Source organism: Chrysemys picta, chromosome 3 (assembly GCF_011386835.1).
Source record: "Chrysemys picta bellii isolate R12L10 chromosome 3, ASM1138683v2, whole genome shotgun sequence".
Taxonomy (NCBI): domain Eukaryota; kingdom Metazoa; phylum Chordata; order Testudines; family Emydidae; genus Chrysemys; species Chrysemys picta.
This window is the reverse complement of record NC_088793.1, coordinates 133716816-133739013: the sequence shown is the minus strand read 5'-3', so window position 1 is coordinate 133739013 and position 22198 is coordinate 133716816. Positions and strand designations below refer to the sequence as shown.

General features: G+C 43.1%; 1 protein-coding gene across 11 annotated transcripts in view; it reads left to right on the top strand.

Moving 5' to 3' along the window:
- ARID4B (AT-rich interaction domain 4B) overlaps positions 1-22198 on the top strand; it is a 152606-nt gene that overhangs the window by 47987 nt on the left and 82421 nt on the right. For all 11 annotated transcript variants that reach the window (XR_010600177.1, XR_010600176.1, XM_005291197.5 and 8 more), the window contains 3 exons: positions 1779-1869; positions 10660-10739; positions 14780-14871. Coding sequence is in view for 8 of the 11 variants with exons in the window: in XM_005291197.5 (XP_005291254.1) it covers positions 1779-1869; positions 10660-10739; positions 14780-14871 (263 nt within the window). In the remaining 3 variants the exon portion in view is untranslated. The remainder of the gene's footprint in view (positions 1-1778; positions 1870-10659; positions 10740-14779; positions 14872-22198) is intronic.

Here is a 22198-nt window from a genome sequence, read left to right as displayed (position 1 = left end):
GCCCGTTCCATTGCCCATTGCAAAGAGCGAAACCCAGCACTGCCAGTGTAGAGTGACAAGGTATAAAGGTCATTTGTTTAGCAGATTCCCTGCTAACCACAGGGAGAAGATTAACAAGAAACTACCCATCACCCTGAATATTAAGTAGTTTTAGCCGATTCATTTAAGATTTCTACCCTGCTACCAGGGGAGAAAACAAAGCTGGTTCCTCAGTTTAAGTGCTTGGTCACAAATCTTTTTTGACCAGCTTGCAGACGTTTTGGTGCAAATCACACCCAATTTCTGTTTTTATGTGGGCTCCTTAAGAACATGAGGGATGTCCCTGTTTCCCTGGCGAGAACTAAGACTGACATGCTTATGCCCTAACTTTTGTTGAAGCTTTGTGCATATATACTGAGCCAGAATTGAGAATTGGCATGTCACAAGGCTTGAAGGTTTTTAAACACTGAAAAAGTCTCAGATATCATTCAGAGGCTGGATGTCAGCAAACTAGCCAGCTTTCTGGCTAAAGATGATGCAGAAACAATCAATCAAACTGCTTACCAAGGATCATATACTGGTCACCAACCTTGCAAGAGGAACCAGGCCAGTAATCCTAGGTGAACATGACACATTGATCAGTTGAATTTTTAAAAACTGAACAGTGCAACAAGACACTCTAAGGGCTTCCACACTACAGGCAAGGAATTTTAAAGAAATAGGTCTTGTTGACTATTTTACTGAGTTAGTTTACTCAGTTGTTACTAGAAGTAAAGACTTTTATAGTAGTGGGAGAATTAACTTATGTTTTCGGGATGGGACTTTTGTAAGAAGTACAACTATGACCACTTGCCAAAGTTTAAGTACAGGAATTTGTCAAAATATAAAATACACATTAGTCACATTCTTTCAACTTTAATATTTCAGTGTAAACCAGTTTATATGGACTTCAGGTTTCAAATACCAATTCAGGTAATCAGATAATCTTCCTCTTGAAGCCTTTAGTGACAGCTTTTCTAAAAGAAGATCCTACTGGCTCAGATTTTCCAGTTAAGTGTAGTTTGATGAAAGGAAAACTGCTTCTTACCTCTACCTCATCGGGCCTACACCTCCCTCTCTGTGTTCAACAAAACACAGAAGCAGATAGGATTGTAAAGGGAAAAATAAAAGTGGACTGAAGGCATGAGTAGTAGAGGAACAGTATTGAAGGAAGCTGCAAAGCAAAAATGGTTGACATGATTTGTCTTTTGCAAAGACTAGTGGGGAGAATAGGTTTATAGTGCTCTCGGTCTCTTAATCTTCATATTGCCTCCTTCCTCTGGAAGTGAAGGGGATGTGAGCTCTCAGTGCATAACTGATAGGCTTTTGCGCTTGAAGCTAAGAAGTTTGATTGGTTCTGGTTTTAGTCACTGTTGCTTTGGAAAAAACTCAGCTGGATGATTTGAACTGGCAAGCTGTTATACAAGAGAATGACATAACTCAAAACAGTTCTTATTCTCCACTTGCTGGCAGCAAAGAATGAACCATATTCAGTTATCTGGATTGGTTTGGAAAAATAAAGTAACAAATTTACAAATATAATTTTGAGCGAAGGTAAAAGGTAAAGTACATTTAACTGCGCTAAACTAGAAATTCAGTGTACCTGAGGAACACAAGGTTGGACCTGTTCTAAGCAAAGTATTTTTAGCATCTTACCCTAATTAACATTTGCTGATTTAAAATATTTTTTACAGTCCTAATTCAGATGAATTATCTGTTTGAAAGTTTTCAAAAGTTAAGTAGCTTTTATATTATTTTAGGTAGGATCTGTTGTAGAAGTAAAGAATCCAGATGGAACTTACCAGGAAGCTGTCATCAACAAATTAACAGATGCAAGTTGGTATACTGTAGGTAAGAGAAATGGATAACTATGTCCTCAAACTGGAAAGTACACATCAGAAAAACATCACCACTTATCCAAAGATTAGCAACACTCAATCTGTTTTAAATTTGAGAAAATGCCTTTGGGCTATAAATGTATATCGAGAATATTCTCGGTGGGAAGTACTTAATAAAAACAAGATTTTGTATCTGTAGAAGCAGTTGCTTAACAGTGCTGCACACTTTTGTCGAGACAATTTGGTACTAGCATATGGACAGGCTTAAGTTCACGCTTTATGTACTGCAGGTAGTCCCATTTGAAGTCGATGGAACTGTGTAAAGTTAAGCACATGCATAAATCTTTACAGGATTAGCACCATATAGAAAATTACATACTTGAGTACTTTTAAATAGCAAATAGGTAAACACTAGACCAGTAGATAAAGTTATTCAAAGTTGAGTTGTCTCATATTTAAAGAGATTCACTCTCAAAAATGAGTTTTCTAACAAGATATACATGTTTTATTAGTCTAGAAAAGCAGTTTTCAAACTGTGGTACATATAGGTTGGTTTAATCAGAATAAGAATCCAGTCTAACTACACTGATAAATTGTGAAGGTGGTACACCAAATATTTTAGTTTTAGATGTGGTATATTAGGTTCTTGCTTGAGAACTATTGGTCTGGACTCTAGAATAATATGCCATATTGTACCTGCTTTTGAGGGTAGTTAGAAATAACTCCTGGTGATTTTAAGTATTACAGCAACTGCAGTAACAGTTTACAGTACTTATTTTCCCCTAGTTTAGAACGAAGATAAAAGCTATCATAGCTCCTTTTAAACAAGCACATAACAATGTTGACTCTTCCTTTAGTTTTTTCCATTATCTAATCAAGTCCTAAAAGATTTTTTTCGATGACTTAGTCGAAATGCCCTAGCAAAGCTTGCTTTCTGTATGCCCAGTTCAGATGGCCCTCGCTTTTCAGTGCTGTTTCCATGGCACGTCAACCAGTCTATGAGAGGTAGAAGGGTAGAGTACATGTAAAACTAGTTTTTCAGGTCTCAGGAAACAATACTCTCCTTAACATAGCCCTAAATATGGGAAAATTAAAAAGCACCAATTAAGGGTTTTTTAATTTTATTATTTATTTATTACTACAGTAACTCCTCGCTTAACGTAGTTATGTTCCTGAAAAATTCGACTTTAAGCGAAACGATGTTAAGCGAATCCAATTTCCCCATAAGAATTAATGTGAATGGGTGGGGGGGGGGGTTAGGTTCCAGAGAAATTTTTTTCACCAGATGAAAGACTATATATATATATATATACACACACACACACACAGTATAAGTTTTAAACAAACAATTTAATACTATACACAGCATTGATGATTGTGAAGCTTCGTTGAGGTGGTGAAGGCGGAGGGTGGAAGAGGGTGAGATATTTTCCAGGGAACGCCTTACTGCTAAATGATGAATTAGCACTCGACTGAGCCCTCAAGGGTTAACATGTCATTAATGTAGCCTCACACTCTACAAGGCAGCACGAATGGAGGGAGGGGAGACAGCATGGCAGGCAGAGACACACACACTCTGTGTGTGTGTGTGTGTGTGTGTGTGTGTGTGTGTGTGTGTGTGTGTGTGTGTGTGTGTGAGAGAGAGAGAGAGAGAGATGAGCATTGCCCCTTTAAGTATTCAGATCCCACGCTAAGTACATTGCCTTTTTAAGTAGATCAGCAAGTTGAGACAGCAGCTTCTGCTAGTAAGCTGCCACTGTCCTGAACCCTGTCGTGTTCCCCCTCCCCCCCGCTTTATAGAGAGATGCGATAAGTGGGGGGCAGGAGCAGGGGGGAGGGGGACACCCTGACAGCCCCCCTCATCCCCCCACCCCACCCCGCACAGTAAGCAGGAGGCTCCCGGGAGCAGCTCCGAGGCAGAGGGCAGGAGCAGCACATGGCAGTGGGGGGAGGGACAGCTGAACTGCCCAGCAATTGATAGCCTGCTGGGCGGTTGCCGCACAGGGAACTTATGGGAGCGGGGAGCTGATAGGGGGGCTGCTGGTCCGCCCTGGTTCCAATCGCCCACCAGGTAGCTGCAACGGGCTGCTCTTTCTGCAAGCCGTGGACAAAGCAGGCTGCTGCCAAACAACATTATAAGTGAGCATTGTGAACTTTAAACAAGCATGTTCCCTAATTGATCAGCAACGTAACAACGAAACAGCGTTAACCAGGACGTCTTTAAGTGAGGAGTTACTGTACTGAGAAACTTGTCCTCTCCCCCCCTGAGCTCCATGATACAAAGAAATTAGGTTTCAGAATAGCAGCCGTGTTAGTCTGTATCCGCAAAAAGAAGAACAGGAGTACTTGTGGCACCTTAGAGACTAACAAATTTAAAATTTGTTAGTCTCTAAGGTGCCACAAGTACTCCTGTTCTTTTTTTAAAGAAATTAGGGGGAGACTGACTGATTGGCAGTTTTTTAAGGTGAAGGCTCCCCTTGACAGGTAGTCTCTCCCATTACATAGGTTAATGTTGCTGTGGGGATCTTGTGCATGGACCATGTTTTTGGCTGATCTAAATGCGGCTTATTTTGGACTCCATGACCTCTAACATTTCTAAACTGGTAGACTGATCTGTTACACACAGAGATGCATAATATAAAACAAGATTTGTAATACATTCATGCACATCATTAGCTGCAATTATGCATAAAGAAAAATATTAGCAATTGTGACCATTTATTATTAAGGGTTGCTAATTGTAAACAGATGCTGGAGAACTGGCAGATGAAAACTGACTTCAGGAAGTGTGTGCTAAGTGGAGTTCTGAGCAGAGTGATAGTTCTTCGAGTGCTTGTCATGTCCATTCTATTCTAGGTGTGTGTGCACCCATGTGCACAATCGTTGGAGAGTTTTGCCTTAGTGGTATCCGTAGGGTCAGCAGTGGCACCTCCTTGAGAGCCCCCCACGCTCACCCCCCATTCTCCACCTATCAAACTTGGGGGGGGGGGAGCTTGGGACCTCTGCCTTGCAGTGGGCTGGTGGGGTAGGGCTTCTGCCCAGTGGGGAGAGAGGATCTCGGGGCTTCAGCCCCGCAGAGCATGTCCACCGAGGCTTGGGGCTTCAGCAGGAGCAGGGCTGAAGCCCCGAGCCCCAGCAGGTACGCTCCAGCTCTCGAACTTCTGAAGATTGTCGTATGCAGCTCAGAGGGTCAGTAAGTTTGGCCACCCCGGTATATAGTTTAGATACTTAGTTAGCCTTTACGTTAAGTGTGAGGTAGTTCAGTAGTTAGAGTCCCGGCTGGGACTTCACCCTGGAGTGGGGCATGCCCTGCTCTCCTGGTTTTCTGGTTGCTCGTCATGCAACAGGCCGATGCCTATTAGTGACCCCCCACTACAGTTGTCTGAAGTGCTTGGGAAAGTCCCATAGAAAGAACAAGTGCAGAATCTGTAAGAACTTCGCCCTAGAACTCAGAAGGAGTGGGATATCCGCTTGAGGGCCCTCCTCATGGAGACTGCGCTTCGTCCTGCGTCGGAGCCCTCCCACTCTGATCCCACACCGAGCAGCTCGGCATTGGTGCAGAGCGCACCGCCATCGCTGGCTCCGTCAGACATCGTTCCCCCTCACCAGCTCCGAAGAAGCGGCAAAAGAGGAAGAGCCCCCCAGCACCAGAAGGGAAAGCAGCCTCGGGCAAAAGACCTATGTCAGGCCATGTGCCTGCCCCGGGGCTTCATGAGGGTACTGCTGAGATCGGACCCCCCAGCCCGGCCAGGGATCCACCTCTGACACCCGGGAGCGGCAGGGGGGACCCCGGCTTCTCCTAGGTCCCTCGTTGTCTGAAGTGGCCCCGTGGTTAAAGAACAAGCCGTCTGACACCATGCCAGGTGCTAGACTCGGCTAAGGCCCCAATGCCGGAGGGCAAACTGGTCATGAGACCTCCCATAGGGCAGTGGAGCACCCTCTGTCCCCAGACCAGAGGCTTAAATCCCTGTCTCCGTGGCCTAGGACCCTGGTACCACATTCCCAGTCTCGGGTCAGAAGCCCAGGTCCCCGACACCGCGCTCTCCCCCTACAACACATAGGACACTGGAGTCGAGGCACAAGTCGCCGTAGCACTGATACCAGCGAGCTGCCCTCCAAAGATCGCCACTGTGCAAGTCACCCTTGCCCAGATGGTCTCCAAGACATCGGTCCCCACTGGGGCAGGATCGCTCCCCGTCACAGCACTGGTCTCCATCCCCTCAGTTCCACTTGTCGGGCAGGCACCGATCCTCGTCCTCACCTCGCTAGTCGCCAACCAGGGTCAGTCGGCAGACTCAGGCCTCGATGGCTCCGCCCCGGTCTCCGTAGGGCAATGGTCGGCCTCGGACCTGGAGTTCAGCTCCTCGCCAAGGAGGGGTGATTTGCTGCCGAACTGCGAAGCTGGCGCAGCACCTGCAGCGACGGCATGGCAGCAGGGACAATGGTCCGCTCAATGGCCATACTGGAACCCGTGGGGCGTGCCCATAATGCCAATCCTGTATTCCCACCAGTCCTCCCTGACCGCCTCGGACAAACCGCCGCTGGTACTGAATCCAACGTGGGGGGCAGCGCATAGGACTCCAGCATCTAAGGAGCTGTCCCCAGAGAAGGAAGGGGAACCCGCCTCTCCCCCCAGTGGTGCACTCGTCGTCATCTCCTTCCTAAACGGGCAGCCCCCCGATGACTTCAAGGAGCACCAGGCTCTCCTTAAGAGAGTGGCTACGAACTTGAACTTAAAAATTGAGGAGGTCCTGGAGGAGTCTGACGACCTCTTTAACTTTATATCCACCCCGGCCTGGGTTGCACTGCCCATCCACCCAGGCGTCCTTAAAATTGCTAGATCACTGTGGCACACCCCCCTCTTCAATTCCACTTACTTCTAAGAAGGCTGAAAAAAGTTATGTCCCTGCAAAAGGGTTCAAATATCTGTGGCATCACTGGTCAATATTGACTGCTATTAATGAAAGGGATAGGCAGGGCCAAGTCAGTGGCACGCTGAAAAACAAAGATGCCAAGAGACTGGCATTTGGCAGAAAGATTTATTTGATAGCAAGCCTGCAATTTCAGGTGTCTAAGCAACAGTCCCTGTTATGCAGGTCCAATTTTAACCTGTAGGACTCCGTTAACAAATTCAAGGAGGCCCTTCTGTAGGACTGAGCTCAGGAGTTCGCTGCTTTGGTGGACAAAGGCACAGTTGTGGCAAGGGGGGCCCCTCAGATGGACTGGGACACTACTGACTCAGTGGCCAGAATGGTCGCCTCCGCAGTAGCCATGAGGCACATCTCCTGATTGCAGTCCTCCAGGTTATCCTAGGAGATGCAGGCCACTATACAGGACCTCCCATTTGAGGGGACGAGGCTCTTCTCCGAGATCACAGACTTGAGACTCCATGGCCTTAAACACTCCCATGCCACTCTCCGCTCCTTGGGCCTCCATACTCCTCACCAGGCCAGGAAGCCATTCCGCCCTCCAACTCCTCCGCCTCCGCAGTCTAGGTCTTGGGGGACTCCCTGACTTGACATCTACAGGAGGAAGGATAAAGACAAGGGGTCTAAGCAGCAACACCTGTCATCTTCCCGTTCATCTGCTCAGCTTGTGTCTTCCAGAAGCAGTCATTTTGAGGGTGCCCTTGAGGACGATGCCCCAGTCACCTCCCAGGATCCACCCTCCCACTCTTTCCTCGACTGCCTCTGCCTCTTCCGGTTGTCCTGGTCTTAGCTGACCACGGACTGTTGGGTGCTCAAAGTAATATCCTCAGGTTACATCCCGATACACCTAGAATGGAATCAACATGAGCACGCACTCGAAGAAGAAAAAACAGTTACCTGTCTTTCATAACTGTTGTTCTTCAAGATGTGTTGCTCATGTCCATTCCATTACCCGTCCTCCTACCCCTCTGTCGGAGTTGCTGGCAAGAAGGAATTGAGAGGGCATAGGGTTGACGGTGCCTATATACCAGCGCATGGGTGGGGCACTCAAGGGGACGCCACAGCTGACTCTACGGATACTGCTAAGGCAAAAATCTCTGACGACTGCATGTGGGCACGCGTACACCTAGAATGGAATGGACATGAGCAGCACATCTCGAGGAACAACAGTTATGCAAGGTAGGTAACCGGTTTTTCTCTTGTAAAAGAAATGGAGATTTTGTGAGATAAGTATGTTGTTCCCGGTAGGTATTACTACAGAGAAATTATCTGATAGAATAAGAAAGTAGGATGAGGGCGGGACATGGACAGAACAGAGGCCAAAATAGAATGAAGGGGAAGAGGCAGAGTAATAGAGAAGGGTGTGGCCATGAAGAAGAGGTTTTCATAATATAGAAGTGGACATGGGAGTTAGTGAGGTGGTGAAGCAATAGTGTATAGACATGTAAATAAAAAGTATACTTAAGAGTTCCAAATAGCCTGAAATTTGGATGGAATTGTAAAATGTGATGTGACAAATGCATGAAATCAGCAGTTTGCCAAAGTAAGTGATGTAGAAATAGATATGGGCTAAATGGTGGAGGCAGCTGGCGCAAGGAGTTGCAGTTTGAGGTTCAAAGTGACATGTGCAGCTGTCACACATTGAGCCTGAGAAAGAAAGGGAAGGTGGAAGTAAAGAAGGGAGGAGAAAGCTAACCTGGAGATGTGATTGAAGATACTGTGCTTACCAGATAGGATGATGCCAATCTTGTGGGATCAGTGAAAGTTGGTATCACAGCTGCCAACTTCATCATGTCTAATGCAGTTCGGGAGTGAAATGACATTCTTAGCAGCAGCAGATTAGGAATATACTTTACCAGGTGGGTGAATAGAAGCAGGACTGAAAAAAAAACTTTGGAGATATTAGTATCTGTGGATCTGAAGAAAGTCTGGTTGAGAGCTGGGTGTTCCTGTCAGACTCCATAATGATCAGTTCCCTTATTCAACAAGTTTGTCTAAATTTACATTAGCACCCAGCCATCTTGAAGTACTGGGTGACATCACTAATTCAGAGAGTGACCTTGCTCACAAATTCCTCTGCTGAAAACTTCACTTGGCAAACAGTAAACACCATAGCAGTTATACAGCAAATTGTTACACCTTAGAGATTAATTCAGTTTGTGGCTCAGAGTCTTTATAGAATCGTGCATTTGTGAACTGCTTGAAAACTGTATGTTCTATAATATCTAGGCACAGTGGGGAACAGTTTAAAGGCATGTCAACCTTCCTTGCTTTTGTAGGGCTAAGGCCTTGTCTACACTCAGGTTTTGATGTGGGCATGAGTCTTTCCTACCAAAATAATCACTACAATCCCTAGCTTGGGTCCAGTTATATTACTATTATAACAAAGGTGCCTTTTACCAGTATAGGTTATTCCCTTTGCTATAGTAGTATAAGGCAGTGGTTCTCAACCAGGGGTCTGGGGCCCCCTGGTGGGCCGCGAGCAGGTTTCAGGGGTCTGCCAAGTGGGACCAGTGTTAGACTCGCTGGGGCCCAGGGCAGAAAGCCTAAGCCCTGCCATGCAGCGCTGAAGCCAGGGGCCCTGAGCCCTGCCACTTGGGGCTGAAGCAGAAGCCTGAGCAACTTAGCTTCATGGGGCACCCTGTGGCTTGGTCCCCCGGGCAACTGCTCTGCTTGCTACCTCTTAACGTCAGCCCTGACTTTTATATGCAGAAAAACAATTGTTGTGGCACAGGTGGGCCATGGAGTTTTTATAGCATGTTGGGGGGGCTCAGAAAGAAAAGGGTTGAGAACCCCTGGTATAAGGCACCTTTATATACTGATAAGAGTCCACACTGTTGAGGTGTGGGGTTGGTACCATTTTACATTTTAACTATACCACTATATAGTTAAAGCAGTATTACTGGTGTATGGACAAGGACTAAGTCATGCCTTTGACACTTCTGATCTTTGTAACATCATTTGTGTATGTACAAGCACCTGGCTTATTTGGTGTCCAGAGCTTTTGCATAGAGTTCTACATCTTCAAGAATAAGCCTGCGGATGGGCAAGTTCCTCCTTTCTCTAAGATCTTGGAATAGCTGATTTGCATTTCAGTGACTTTCCCTGAAACCTTGATCTCTTGGTTTCCTTTGAAATTTTCAGTTTCAGGGTAGTTCCTTTAAATGTAGTAAACTACTGTACTTCTGTCTGCTAGAAAACTGGAAAGGTTGCCTTGCTGGTGTATTTTGAAGGTGAAGAAGAAGGATATGCAAGTGTGGCAGAGCTAGCATCTGCTCTCTACATGCTTTTTGGCCAGATAAGACATTCTCTTGTGGGGACTTCATGTTGTTATACAGCTTAACAAAAGAAAAGGAAGATGCTCTCTATTATTAGGCTGCCCTCAGCCAGGGGTTGGGGAGGAGATAAATAAATTAGTCAAAATAAACACAGTATACAGAGTCTAACTGTCCAGGGTTCATAATGCAGGTACCTACCAAGTTTTAGGCATACCGTGGGGAGTTTTCTCCTGTTGTAATCAGCTTGCGGAAACACACATATGTTGCAGGTTTTGGGATTACAGCCAAACTACACAAGTTTCCTGGAGTAATAGTTGATCTCAATCCTCTAGGTCCCTGAAACACTTCTAGAACTATAGAAAAGTACAGTTACCATCTAGTTTGGTGCTCCCTCTTAGTGATGAAACTGGGGTTGGGTGTGTCATGTTCAGAAAGGGTGGTTCTCAATGCCCCATCACAGAGAGTACTGGATTTCATACAGGAAAAATATTCAGGGAACTGAGCAAAGGATATTTCCATAGCAGGAAAATACAGACCAAGTATTTTTTTCAGTTTATTAACTAATAATCTGCCTTTCCTTTTTTCCCCTGGTGACAGTATTTGATGATGGGGATGAGAAGACTCTTAGACGCTCTTCTCTTTGCCTGAAAGGAGAAAGACATTTTGCTGAAAGTGAGGTAAGTGATTGGTGTCAGAATGAACACATCTTAATTCCACAGTGTTTATATTTAAAAATAATCAAAACAATGCCTTTCATCCCAATTTCATCAGTTTAATTAGTGCCTTAGACTTTCAAAGGCTAAATATATTAATGCTGCTAAAATTGTGACTATGCAAAATATAATCCACAAAGTCTAGCTCATTCCTTTACACCCAGAAATAAGATTTGAGAGTGACTTCTCCAAACTAAAAGTTGCTGTCAAAATTGACACTTTATATTTATTTTTTGCATAATGGGGTTCAGTGATATTACTTTATAAGTTGAATTATTTTTGCTAGAAATACTTTTCTTAGCTTTCTCAGTAAGCATTGATTGAAAAAAGATACTGCAGTGTAGTGCATGACACACATTATGATTTGTATCTTCTCACATAATTACACTTTAATGGGAGCTGGTGCAAATGACCATGTTTAATTTGTAAATATTGTTGTAATAGCTAATAAATTTGAAATCTCAGATACTCTGTGTGCTGTTGTTTTAGGTAGATTATAGCCTCTTGTCACATGTTATTTTGAAGAAATGTTTGTCCCTCCAGAAATAAAAAATCTTTTCATATTTGTTTGATGTTCTAGCCTACAAATTAATTACTTCTAAAATATATAAATGCTTTCTAAACAATTACAGTGTTAAGTCAGATGTTTATTTCTGCTTATTACACAAGACCGTGTGAACAGACAGACAAGCAGATGGACCAATATATGTGAACATGTTAATTTATCAAAGAGCTGTTTGAGAAAGTGTTCTGCTCAGTAGGAAAATTCTTTCTGTGCTATACTCAATTGAGCATGTTGCTCAGTTGTTGTGAATTAGGCATTTTTACTGTGCCTTTGTTAAGGTACTCAAATTCTCTCACTAAAAATTCCAAGTGTATGTGCCTAACATTAAGCTCCTAAGTACCTAAATATGGATTTAACTATCAGTGGCCTAATTTTCAAAGATGATGAGCATCTGCTGCTCCTGTTGAATTTTTGTGATTTGTAGATTCTCAGTGCTTCTGAACATCGGGCTGCTTATATATATTAAATATGGGGTTAGGAGCCTAACTTTAGGAATCCATATTTGAAAATTTTGGCCAAGATTATTATATAGGTTAATCTACCTTCCTGCTTTATGAACAAGAATGTCCATCAGTCCAGATTATTGTCTCTGATTCGCAGAAACCTAATTTTAAGGTAACCTCTCCTACTTTTCATTTTTGCCAGTCCCTTTTCTTTTCGGGTATCTGAGCACTTGGTGTTTAGCCAAAAATCACTGATTTCCAGTTCCCTTACTGTAATTGGGAGTTTACTCTGCTGTCTAGTAATTGGTTCATGATATGTATTCCTTTACACTTGGAAGTTAAAATTGCACCTCCACTTTCTTCAGCACTTAGGCCATGTCTAAACTACAGTAGAACCTCAGAGTTATGAACCCCTCAGGAATGAAGGTTGTAACTCTGAACAAAATGTTATGATTGTTCTTTTAGAAGTTTACAATTGAACACTAACTTAATACAACTTTGAAACTTTACTATGCAGAAGAAAAATGCTGCTTTTAACCATCTTAATTTAAATGAAACAAGCACAGACAGTTTCCTTATCTTGTCAAATCTTCTTTTTAAACTTTCCCTTTATTTTTTAGTTGTTTACATTTAACACAGTCCTGTACTGTACTAGCTTTTTTGTTTTGTTTCTGCTGCTGCCTGATTGAATACTTCTGGTTCCAAAGGAGAGGTGTGGTTGACAGTGGTAACTCTGAGGTTCTAGTGTACATCATTTACAGTGATGCAGCTGCACCTCTAGCGCTTGTGGTGAAGATGCTCTAAGCCAACGGGAGAGAGCTCTCCCGTTGACTTAATAACTCCTGCCTCTACGAACAGTGGTAGCTATGTCAGTGGGAGAAGCTCTCCTGCTGACATAGCACTGTCTAAATCAGTGCTTAGGTTGGTATAATTTACGTTGCTCAGGGTTGTGGATTATTCACCCCCTAAACAACGTAAATTATGCCAAAGTAATTTGTAGTGTAGACATAGCCTTAGAATTATGCCACGGTGCTGTTCTCTTGTTCTGAGCTAGGGTTTTAATTCTGTCCATGCCCATCATTCTGTGTAGAGTAAATATGCAACTTCCATCACAGTCACAGACAGATGTGTGTTTGCTTTTTGGTTTGAAAGAGGTGGGCTTCATCAGCTGCAGTGAGTTCAGTCTGACCTACAGAATATTTTTGATGAGAATCTGATGTATTCTTCATAGTTTGAAACTTGCATAGAATGAGAATGGTAAGACAAAGAAAGTTTTCACACTTCTTGAAGTGTAGTCTGATAACATTTGTTTATTGTGTAACTGGGGGAAATATATCTTGGTTTTTATGAATATGATGCCTGCCTTTATGTGTGTATATATGATGGGTTACTTGCTATGGAGTTAAATCAAAAAGGGTTAAAGGAACCAAGCAGGAAATGTATAATAATGGCCTAGATAAGGGGCATCCCAAGGAAAATTCAAACACAATAGTAAGGTTTATTACCATGAATAGTGACTCCTCAGCCCCAAATCTGGTGACATAGCTGTTTTGCCAAGGCTAGGAAGAGAGAGAGAAAAGGGAACACTAAGACATTACAGGATCCTGGATATAGAAAAGGATGAGGGTTGTGTGAGTGGCCAGAAAACTGCCCAGGAAATGACAGGAAGAGCTGACAGGCTGGCAAGGGGACACACAGAAATAGAAAGAGCCTGCTGCAAGCAAGACAGTCTGTTATTTCCAGCTGGAGATGGAGGTTGGCTGGAGTGAGGGGAATTTAAAAAGCTGGCAAGGAAAGATTAGGGTGTAAGTAAGACCCATGTGTATATGCCTTTTATTGTTTTTAGCCTTTAATCTGTGTGCTTTGTACCATTGGGGAAGGAATAAAAAAAACTGTATTTTGAAGATGGGTTCTTGAGTCACTTCAATCCGCTCCTGGGTGCTAGGAGTGAAAGAGCTTACAGGCATCAACTGCAGTTGGACCTGTTGCATTAACACGGTTGGGAAAGGGGCCCTGATGCTTAGAGACCAAATCCCAGAGTGGTTGGTTGCATGGTTCCATCTAGAGTGAGGTGCAAGACACAGGGCCTGTCACTTGAGGGTATACTTGAGAGGGACTAGAAGGGCTCTAAGATGCAGTTTGCCCCTTAACTGTGTCAACTTGCATTTAAATAACAATAAAATATGCCAATAGAAAAAGCTCTAGGTGCCCTAACAACCAATTATTTACAATTGTGAATGATAACAGAGAACGACTGTTCCATAAGACTCCCATTTCAAAGGCTTGCTATATAAGGTGCTGGAGGTCTGTGAGATCCTTCTTTTTTCACCCTCATGCTGAAAAGACCTAAATTAAGATCTCGTGCTCTCTCAGCCTTTCCAGACAGTAAGTACCCCCTTCCTAAATACATCTGTTTTAGAATCTTTGAGGAACATGTTGTTCTTGCCAGACTCTGTTCTTCACTCTTGCAAGAACACAGTTGTGTAATATTTTGTCATTAATTGATAAGAAAGTTAACTTCATTTGGTTTGCTGGTCTCTGTTGATCTGCCTTGCTAACTTCAGTTTTTCTACATGAGGGACATTTGTCCATTTCCCTTACATGTATAATTGGGATGTGGATCTAAGAGTGCTTCAGAAGCAGAATGTGCTTCATCTAGCAAAGGGAAGGGAGTATCTCATATCAGGCTGTCAGACCCGCTGCCTGAGTTTCAGTTCTCCTTTACTGATAAGCGGTCTCAGAACAGGGCCTTCAGGGTGTGTGTGTGTGTGTGTGTGAAAGGATGTGTAGAAGAAGTTAGTTTCTGTGAAATGTTAATTTCTAAAAGACAAGCCCATTGTTTTTAAAGCAGTGCTGTCTCTGCTCTAAGTACATTGTCAGTAGGGAGACTTTCCAGTTACAAAAAATACATTTATTAAAGTATATACAAACTTAGACTTTGTATAAACTCTTGAAAAATTGGTTTGAGTTTAATGAGTTTAACGATCTTCCAACAGACATTAGATCAGCTCCCACTCACGAACCCTGAACATTTTGGTACTCCTGTCATAGGAAAGAAGACAAACAGAGGAAGGAGATCTAATCATATGTAAGTTAAATATCTTTCAATCATTTGTTTGAGCTCTGCATTAATTTACCTTGTTATATTGCATCATTAATTCCAGAAGTTTTTGTATGTTTCAGACTTCTATAAATTATTAAGATACTTAGCAAGTTGAGTGAAAAGTGACATTATTCTAAAGTTGAAGGGAAAGTCAGGAAATAATTTGCCCTGTGTTGCTGTACTGCAAGGCTTGTAACAAGTGCTCAATGTGTTTTCCAGCTAGCACAATTTCACTGTTCATTGTGGACAGGAATTTTAAAAAAGAAAAAAATAAGAAAAAAACATGCAATAGATTTCCCTCTGGCAGGATACTAGCATAGGTTCTGAAAACAGTAGTTGAAATTGTGTTGGGCTCTATCTGTTTGAAAACTTTTTCAAACAGTTACAAGTCTATGATGGAAGGCTTTCTCTAGCTGACATGAGGTCTTTTTAGCCTCTAGGGTCCTGAAGCAGACTTGGGAATTCTTTACATAATTCTAGTCCCATGGGTATATATTGATCACCCTCTTCAAAAGGGTACAACATTTGCAACCAGATGTGACACTGAAGAATAAACTGCTACAAATATGGTGTCCAAATTTCCATGGGACAAAACATCTTGATAGTCATGATCTATAGAAAATCTACATTAAAATCTCTATTGAATAATTCCTCTTTCTTTTGCGTTAACAGCTCCAATGGTGAGCACAAGTTATTAACATAGTTATCAGAAGGTAAGCTGGTTGTAAAGAATCCAAGTTACTGCTCTTTTAGCTTTGTAATTGGACCTCTTGGATAGTATCTGCAAAGTAATGTTCAGTATTTTGCTCTGTGTAATTCATTTGTCAGCTTTTACTCCTGGGGGAATTCTGTGCCAAAATATTTAAGATTCTGCACAAATATTTTAAAATTCTGCATATTTTATTTATCAAAATAACACAATATAATAACACCAGTTTTAATTATTTTGGTCATTTATTTCAAAATACCTGTCAGCAAGTATGTCTGTAACAATATAGACAACCAAATAGATTCAGGAAATGTTTTTTGAGAAATACATTCATTACTAGGCATCAAAAACAAGGAGTCTGGCGGCACCTTAAAGACTAACAGATTAGTTAGTCTTTAAGGTGCCACCAGACTCCTTGTTGTTTTTGTAGATACAGATTAACATGGCTACCCCCTGATACTTGATTACTAGGCATATTAACACAAAACTTTGAGTAATAATTCATTTAAACTACAATCCAGAAACATATTTTCTGCTTTCCTCAGAAGTAGTGCAAAGGCTTGGGGGACTCAGGGGTAACAGAGTAACTGAGTAGGTAAGTTTTAGGAACGTGTAGGGGACAATTTCCTGGTGCAAGTGCTGGAGGAACCAACTAGGGGCAGAGCTCTTCTTGATCTGCTGCTCACAAACAGGGAAGAATTAGTAGGGGAAGCAAAAGTGGCTGGGAACCTGGGAGGGAGTGACCATGAGATGGTCGAGTTCAGGATCCTGACACAAGGAAGAAAGGAGAGCAGCAGAATACAGACTCTGGACTTCAGAAAAGCAGACTTTGACTCCCACAGGGAACTGATGGGCAGGATCCCCTGGAAGAATAACATGAGGGGGAAAGGAGTCCAGGAGAGCTGACTGTATTTTAAAGAATCCTTATTGAGGTTGCAGGAACAAATCATCCCGATGCGTAGAAAGAATAGTAAATATGGCAGGCGACCAGCTTGGCTTAACAGTGAAATCCTTGCTGATCTTAAACACAAAAAAAGAAGCTTACAAGAAGTGGAAGATTGGACAGATGACCAGGGAGGAGTATAAAAATATTGCTCAGGCATGCAGGAGTGAAATCAGGAGGGCCAAATCACACTTGGAGTTGCAACTAACAAGGGATGTTAAGAGTAACAGGAAGGGTTTCTTCAGGTATGTTAGCAACAAGAAGAAAGTCAGGGAAAGTGTGTGCCCCTTACTGAATGGGGGAGGCAGCCTAGTAACAGAGGATGTGGAAAAAGCTAATGTACTCAATGCTTTTTTTGCCTCTGTCTTCATGAACAAGGTCAGCTCCCAGACTACTGCACTGGGCAGCACAGTATGGGGAGGCGGTGACCAGCCCTCTGTGGAGAAAGAAGTGGTTCAGGACTATTTAGAAAAGCTGGACGAGCACAAGTCCATGGGGCCGGATGCACTGCATACGAGGGTGCTAAAGGAACTGGCAGATGTGATTGCAGAGCCATTGGCCATTATCTTTGAAAACTCTTGGCGATCGGGCGAGGTCCTGGATGACTGGAAAAAGGCTAATGTAGTGCCCATCTTTAAAAAAGGGAAGAAGAAGGATCCGGGGAACTACAGTCAAGTCAGCCTCACCTCTGTCCCTGGAAAAATCATGGAGCAGGTCCTCAAGAAATCAATTTTGAAGCACTTTGAGGAGAGGAAAGTGATCAGGAACAGTCAGCAGGGATTCACCAAGGGCAAGTCATGCCTGACTAGCCTAATTGCCTTCTATGATGAGATAACTGGCTCTAGGGATGAGGGGAAAGCAGTGGACGTGTTATTCCTTGACTTTAGCAAAGCTTTCGATACGGTGTCCCACAGTATTTTTGCCAGCAAGTTAAAGAGGTATGGGCTGGATGAATGGACTATAAGGTGGATAGAAAGCTAGCTAGATCATCGGACTCAATGGGTAGTGATCAATGGCTTCATGTGTAGTTGGCAGCCGGTATCAAGCGGAGTGCTCCAAGGGTCGGTCCTGGGGCCGGTTTTGTTCAACATCTTCATTAATGATCTGGAGGATGGTGTGGATTGCACCCTCAGCAAGTTTGCAGATGACACTAAACCCGGAGGAGTGATGGATACGCTGGAGGGTAGGGATAGGATACAGAGGGACCTAGACAAATTAGAGGATTGGGCCAAAAAAAATCGGATGAGGTTCAACAAGGACAAGTGCAGAGTCCTGCACTTAGGATGGAAGAATCCCATGCACTGTTACAGACTAGGGACCAAATGACTAGGCAGCAGTTCTGCAGAAAAGGACCTAGGGATTATAGTGGACGAGAAGCTGGATATGATTCAACAGTGTGCCCTTGTTGCCAAAAAGGCTAACGGCATTTTGGGCTGTATAAGTAGGAGCATTGCTAGCAGATCGAGAGACGTGATCATTCCCTTCTATTCAGCATTGGTGAGACCTCATCTGGAGTACTGTGTCCAGTTTTGGGCCCCACACTACAAGAAGGATGTGGAAAAATTGGAAAGAGTCCAGCGGAGGGTAACAAAAATGATTAGGGGGCTGGAGCACATGACTTATGAGGAAAGGCTGAGAGAACTGGGATTATTTAGTTTGCAGAAGAGAAGAATGAGGGGGAATTTAATAGCAGCTTTCAACTACCTGAAAGGGGGTTCCAAAGAGGATGGATCTAGACTGTTCTCAGTGGTACCAGAACAAGGAGTAATGGTCTCAAGTTGCAGTGTGGGAGGTTTAGGTTGGATATTAGGAAAAACTTTCACAAGGAGGGTGGTGAAGCACTGGAATGGGTTACCTAGGGAGGTGGTGGAGTCTCCTTCCTTAGAAGTTTTTAAGGTCAAGCTTGACAAAGCCCTGGCTGGGATGATTTAGTTGGGGATTGGTCCTGCTTTGAGCAGGGGATTGGACTAGATGACCTCCTGAGGTCCCTTCTAACCCTGATATTCTATGATTCTGTGATGATTCTATGAAGTAATTGCCAGGAAGGAGCCTGGGAGTGAACCTGGAAGGTTGTTGGGTGTGGGTGGGAGAAGTATGGAACAGTTGGGGTTTTTTTTGGCGGGTGGTAGGGATTGTTAGGGAATTGGGGAGTTTCCCCCATGCAGACCCTGGCTGACCCCTAGCCTCTCCCATTCAGTCAGGCACATCTGTCCCCATTCCCCATGTGTCCCTGCACTCCTACTCAGCTATCCCTCCTCCCCCGTTCCCATGTGTCCCTGCACCCCCACTCAGCCACTCCTCCTCCCCCGTCCCCATGTGTCTCTGCACCCCTCCTCTTCCTGTCGCCGTGTGTCCCTGCATCCCCCACTCAGCCATCCCCTTGCCCCCATCCCTGTGTCCCTGCACCTCCACTAAGCCATCCGCTTCCCCCGTCCCCATGTTGCCCTGCACCCCTCCTCCCCCGTCCCTGTGTGTCCCTGCACCCCCATTCAGCCATCCCCTTCCTTCTGTTTCCATGTTGCCCTGTACCCCTCCTCGCCCCATCTCCATGTGTCCCTGCATCCTCTCTCAGCCATGCCCTTCCCCCATTCCCATATTCCCCTGCAGCCCTCCTCTCCTGTCCCCATGTGTCCCTGCACCCCCACTCCCATTCAGCCCCTGGTTCAATGCTGTCATCCCACTAGCACCTGTGCTCCCACCTCAGTCTGTCCTCCCCACTAGCCCTTCTGAACCCCAGTCTGTGACCCACCTTGTGCTCCGCTCTGTCCGTTCCCCCCACACCTTGAGCTGCCTTACCTGGTCCTGAGGGCAAGTCGCTGTGAGAAACGCAGTCTCTCACATTCCCTATCTGTGGCTGGCTGAGCGGCTGCCTTCTCTTCTGGTGCCATAGCAGCCCCAATGGGGAAAAGGTGTGATTGCAGTGTCTCTCCAACAGAATGTATTTTCTGCAGAGAAAAAAAAATCTGCGGGGAACATAAATTCTGCATGTGGTTAGTGGCGCAGAATTCCCCCAGGAGTAAGCTTTGCACTAGAGCAATTGACTGAAGACATTACCACAACCAAAAAGGCTACCCTAGTAGTGTTCCTATTAAAAAATGTACTTCCTTCCAAAAAAAGAGAGGGGGATTTCTGAAGATTTCAAGCTGCAGAATTGACCATATGGTTCTACTGCAAACCCTACTTCTTGGAAGCAGAATAAAACATTTTGTGCTGTAGTGGGAAAAAAATAACTATATACAGTAGAAGTGGGTTTTATCAAAAATTTCAAAAGGTCTTGTGATTCCTTTTTTAGACATCCTGTTATTTTTCAAACAGTAAAATTGCTGATCACTGAAGTCTTCAGCAATAAATTTAGTACTTAAGAAAGATGTGCTTCACAAGAATACAATAGGGTCACCTTCATTCTGACAGGTGTGTAAGAAGACATTTAAATAGTCATTTTTAAAAAAATAGTGCTTATATTTAACTCTTCCCTTGTTCATAATACTCTTAAATGTGGTGGATTTTTATACATTTTATTCTTTTCTATTTGGTACATTGAACCTGCCCATTGGGTTACAGAGCTTGAAATTAACACGTCTTTTCAGTTAACTTCCTTGTTTGCACCAGCATCATCAATGATGTTTGGAGGGCTCTGTGAATAAAATTGTACTTTAGAGGCAGCATATTTACACATGAACCCAAACCATTCTTCTGCACCCTGAATACTTTAGTTTGTGATGGATTGCTTCATCTTTTGCATCCAACTGACTTGTGGCAGAGTCAGTTTGATGTACTTTCCTCAGTCTGTCTCTCTCTAAAACTTATTTTTCCCGGGTGTTTGTCTGTCTGTATAGGACATGGTCACAGCAGAGACAGCTCCCTCTGTTATTTTTATCTTATTGTCGACACTGACTGAACTGAAGTAAAGGAAAGGCAAATTGTGCACACACTGAGGGAAAGCTCAGCAGCAATTTCTCTATTCCCCCTCCCCTCAGTGTCCTGCTTTCCCTCCACCATACTTACTGATCTGACAAAGACGTTGGGGGTTACGGATTGCTCCTCCTCTTTACAAGAGGTTCCAAAGTCTTATGAAGCAGCCTGAAAGATTTCTTTTAAAAGATTATCAATTTATGTGATCGCTATTTAAAAAAATTGGGGAAAAAATGCTTAACAGCATGATAAAGAAGGGAAAGAAAAGATATAATGGGGGGGGGGGAATTGAGACATGTAACACTTCTTTTTTTAATCCTCCAATTATTCTCCTCATCTCACACTTCAGTCATTGGAGAACAGACCACTAAAGAATAGCAAAATTGTACTGAAAGGTGACACAGAAGAAGACATCTTTCCTATCTATCTCGCCTAGCCATTAAATCCTCAGCCCTTTCTAGTTGTAAAACTTTGCCTATAAGTTCTCCCAGCAGCCAAGTCCAAATAATACAAATTTCCAAAGGACAAGGTTTGTCCCAAAGGCACACCTTTTCTTTGTTTTCTTGCTTTCAGTTCTACCAGGTTCTCCATTCTAGTTGAAAGAAACTCTATTCCTAAAGAGAAACTTGAAGCCCCTGAAAATGTTCGACTATTCTGATTTCTGGCTAACTGATTCACACTCCCTTCATGTAGCCTGAGCACTGCTGGATTGGCTCACTGAAATTCATTTTCAGAATTAGTCATTTAAAAATTAGCACCTTATGCCAGATCTTTTTTGTTATTGTCCAAGGTGATCTTAATAATGATGGCATGACACAGACTATGAACTTCCCATAAAGCTAAAACTGACTAAAATCTTTTTTCATAGGATGTTTGAAGAATATTTTTTTAGGATTAATTGACATTTTTTGGCATTATTCTTCATAACTGAAAGTTTCTCCTTCCGCAGAGCAAATGTTTTTCTTTAGAGAATTCCATGAAAAGTTGTCCTCTTTCAAAATGGCTGCTATCTCCCATTGTTGTCAATGGCACTGAGGCCACTGGCTGCCTATAGCATAAGATGGCTACGGTAGTAACACTGTTGGGGGGTAGAAGGAGAACAATTTAATGTTTCTACATATCTGTTTAACTAACTGCTTCAAATAATCATATACTATGACAACAAGGTGGAGTTAAATTTGTTTGGGTGTCCTGACTGTGTATTTTGGTATCTTAACACCTTTACATTTCTTTTAACTGTAACTGTAGCTTTGAATGCCCACATCAATAATATTTGGATTGGGGATAATTAAACATTCCTGTAATGTAGTTTGCCCTAAATTACTAATGTGTATTCTCCACCATAACTAAAATTATGAAACACCAAAACTCCATTTTAATTTCATATTTATTTGGGAACATATTTAGGCATTCTGAATATCTGACCAATCTGCCTTGAAATCCTATTATTAGAGCTCTGGCCCTGGTCCTGCAAACATTGCTCTGATTCTTACTACTCACGGTAGTGATGTTAATCACATGCTTAACTGTTTGCAGGATTAGGGGCCTAAGGTTGTGCTGCATATCATGCCATATGTCATAACCAGGTTAATTTTCCTTTAGATATGCAATAAGAATTTGACCCATGAACTTCATGTCACAAGTTATTCCTCCATAGAGATTCTTTACCTGTAAAGAACAAAATACATTCATTTTGTGCAATTTTCTATAACTATATTAATTCACAAGGATAAACTTCTTCATTAGTT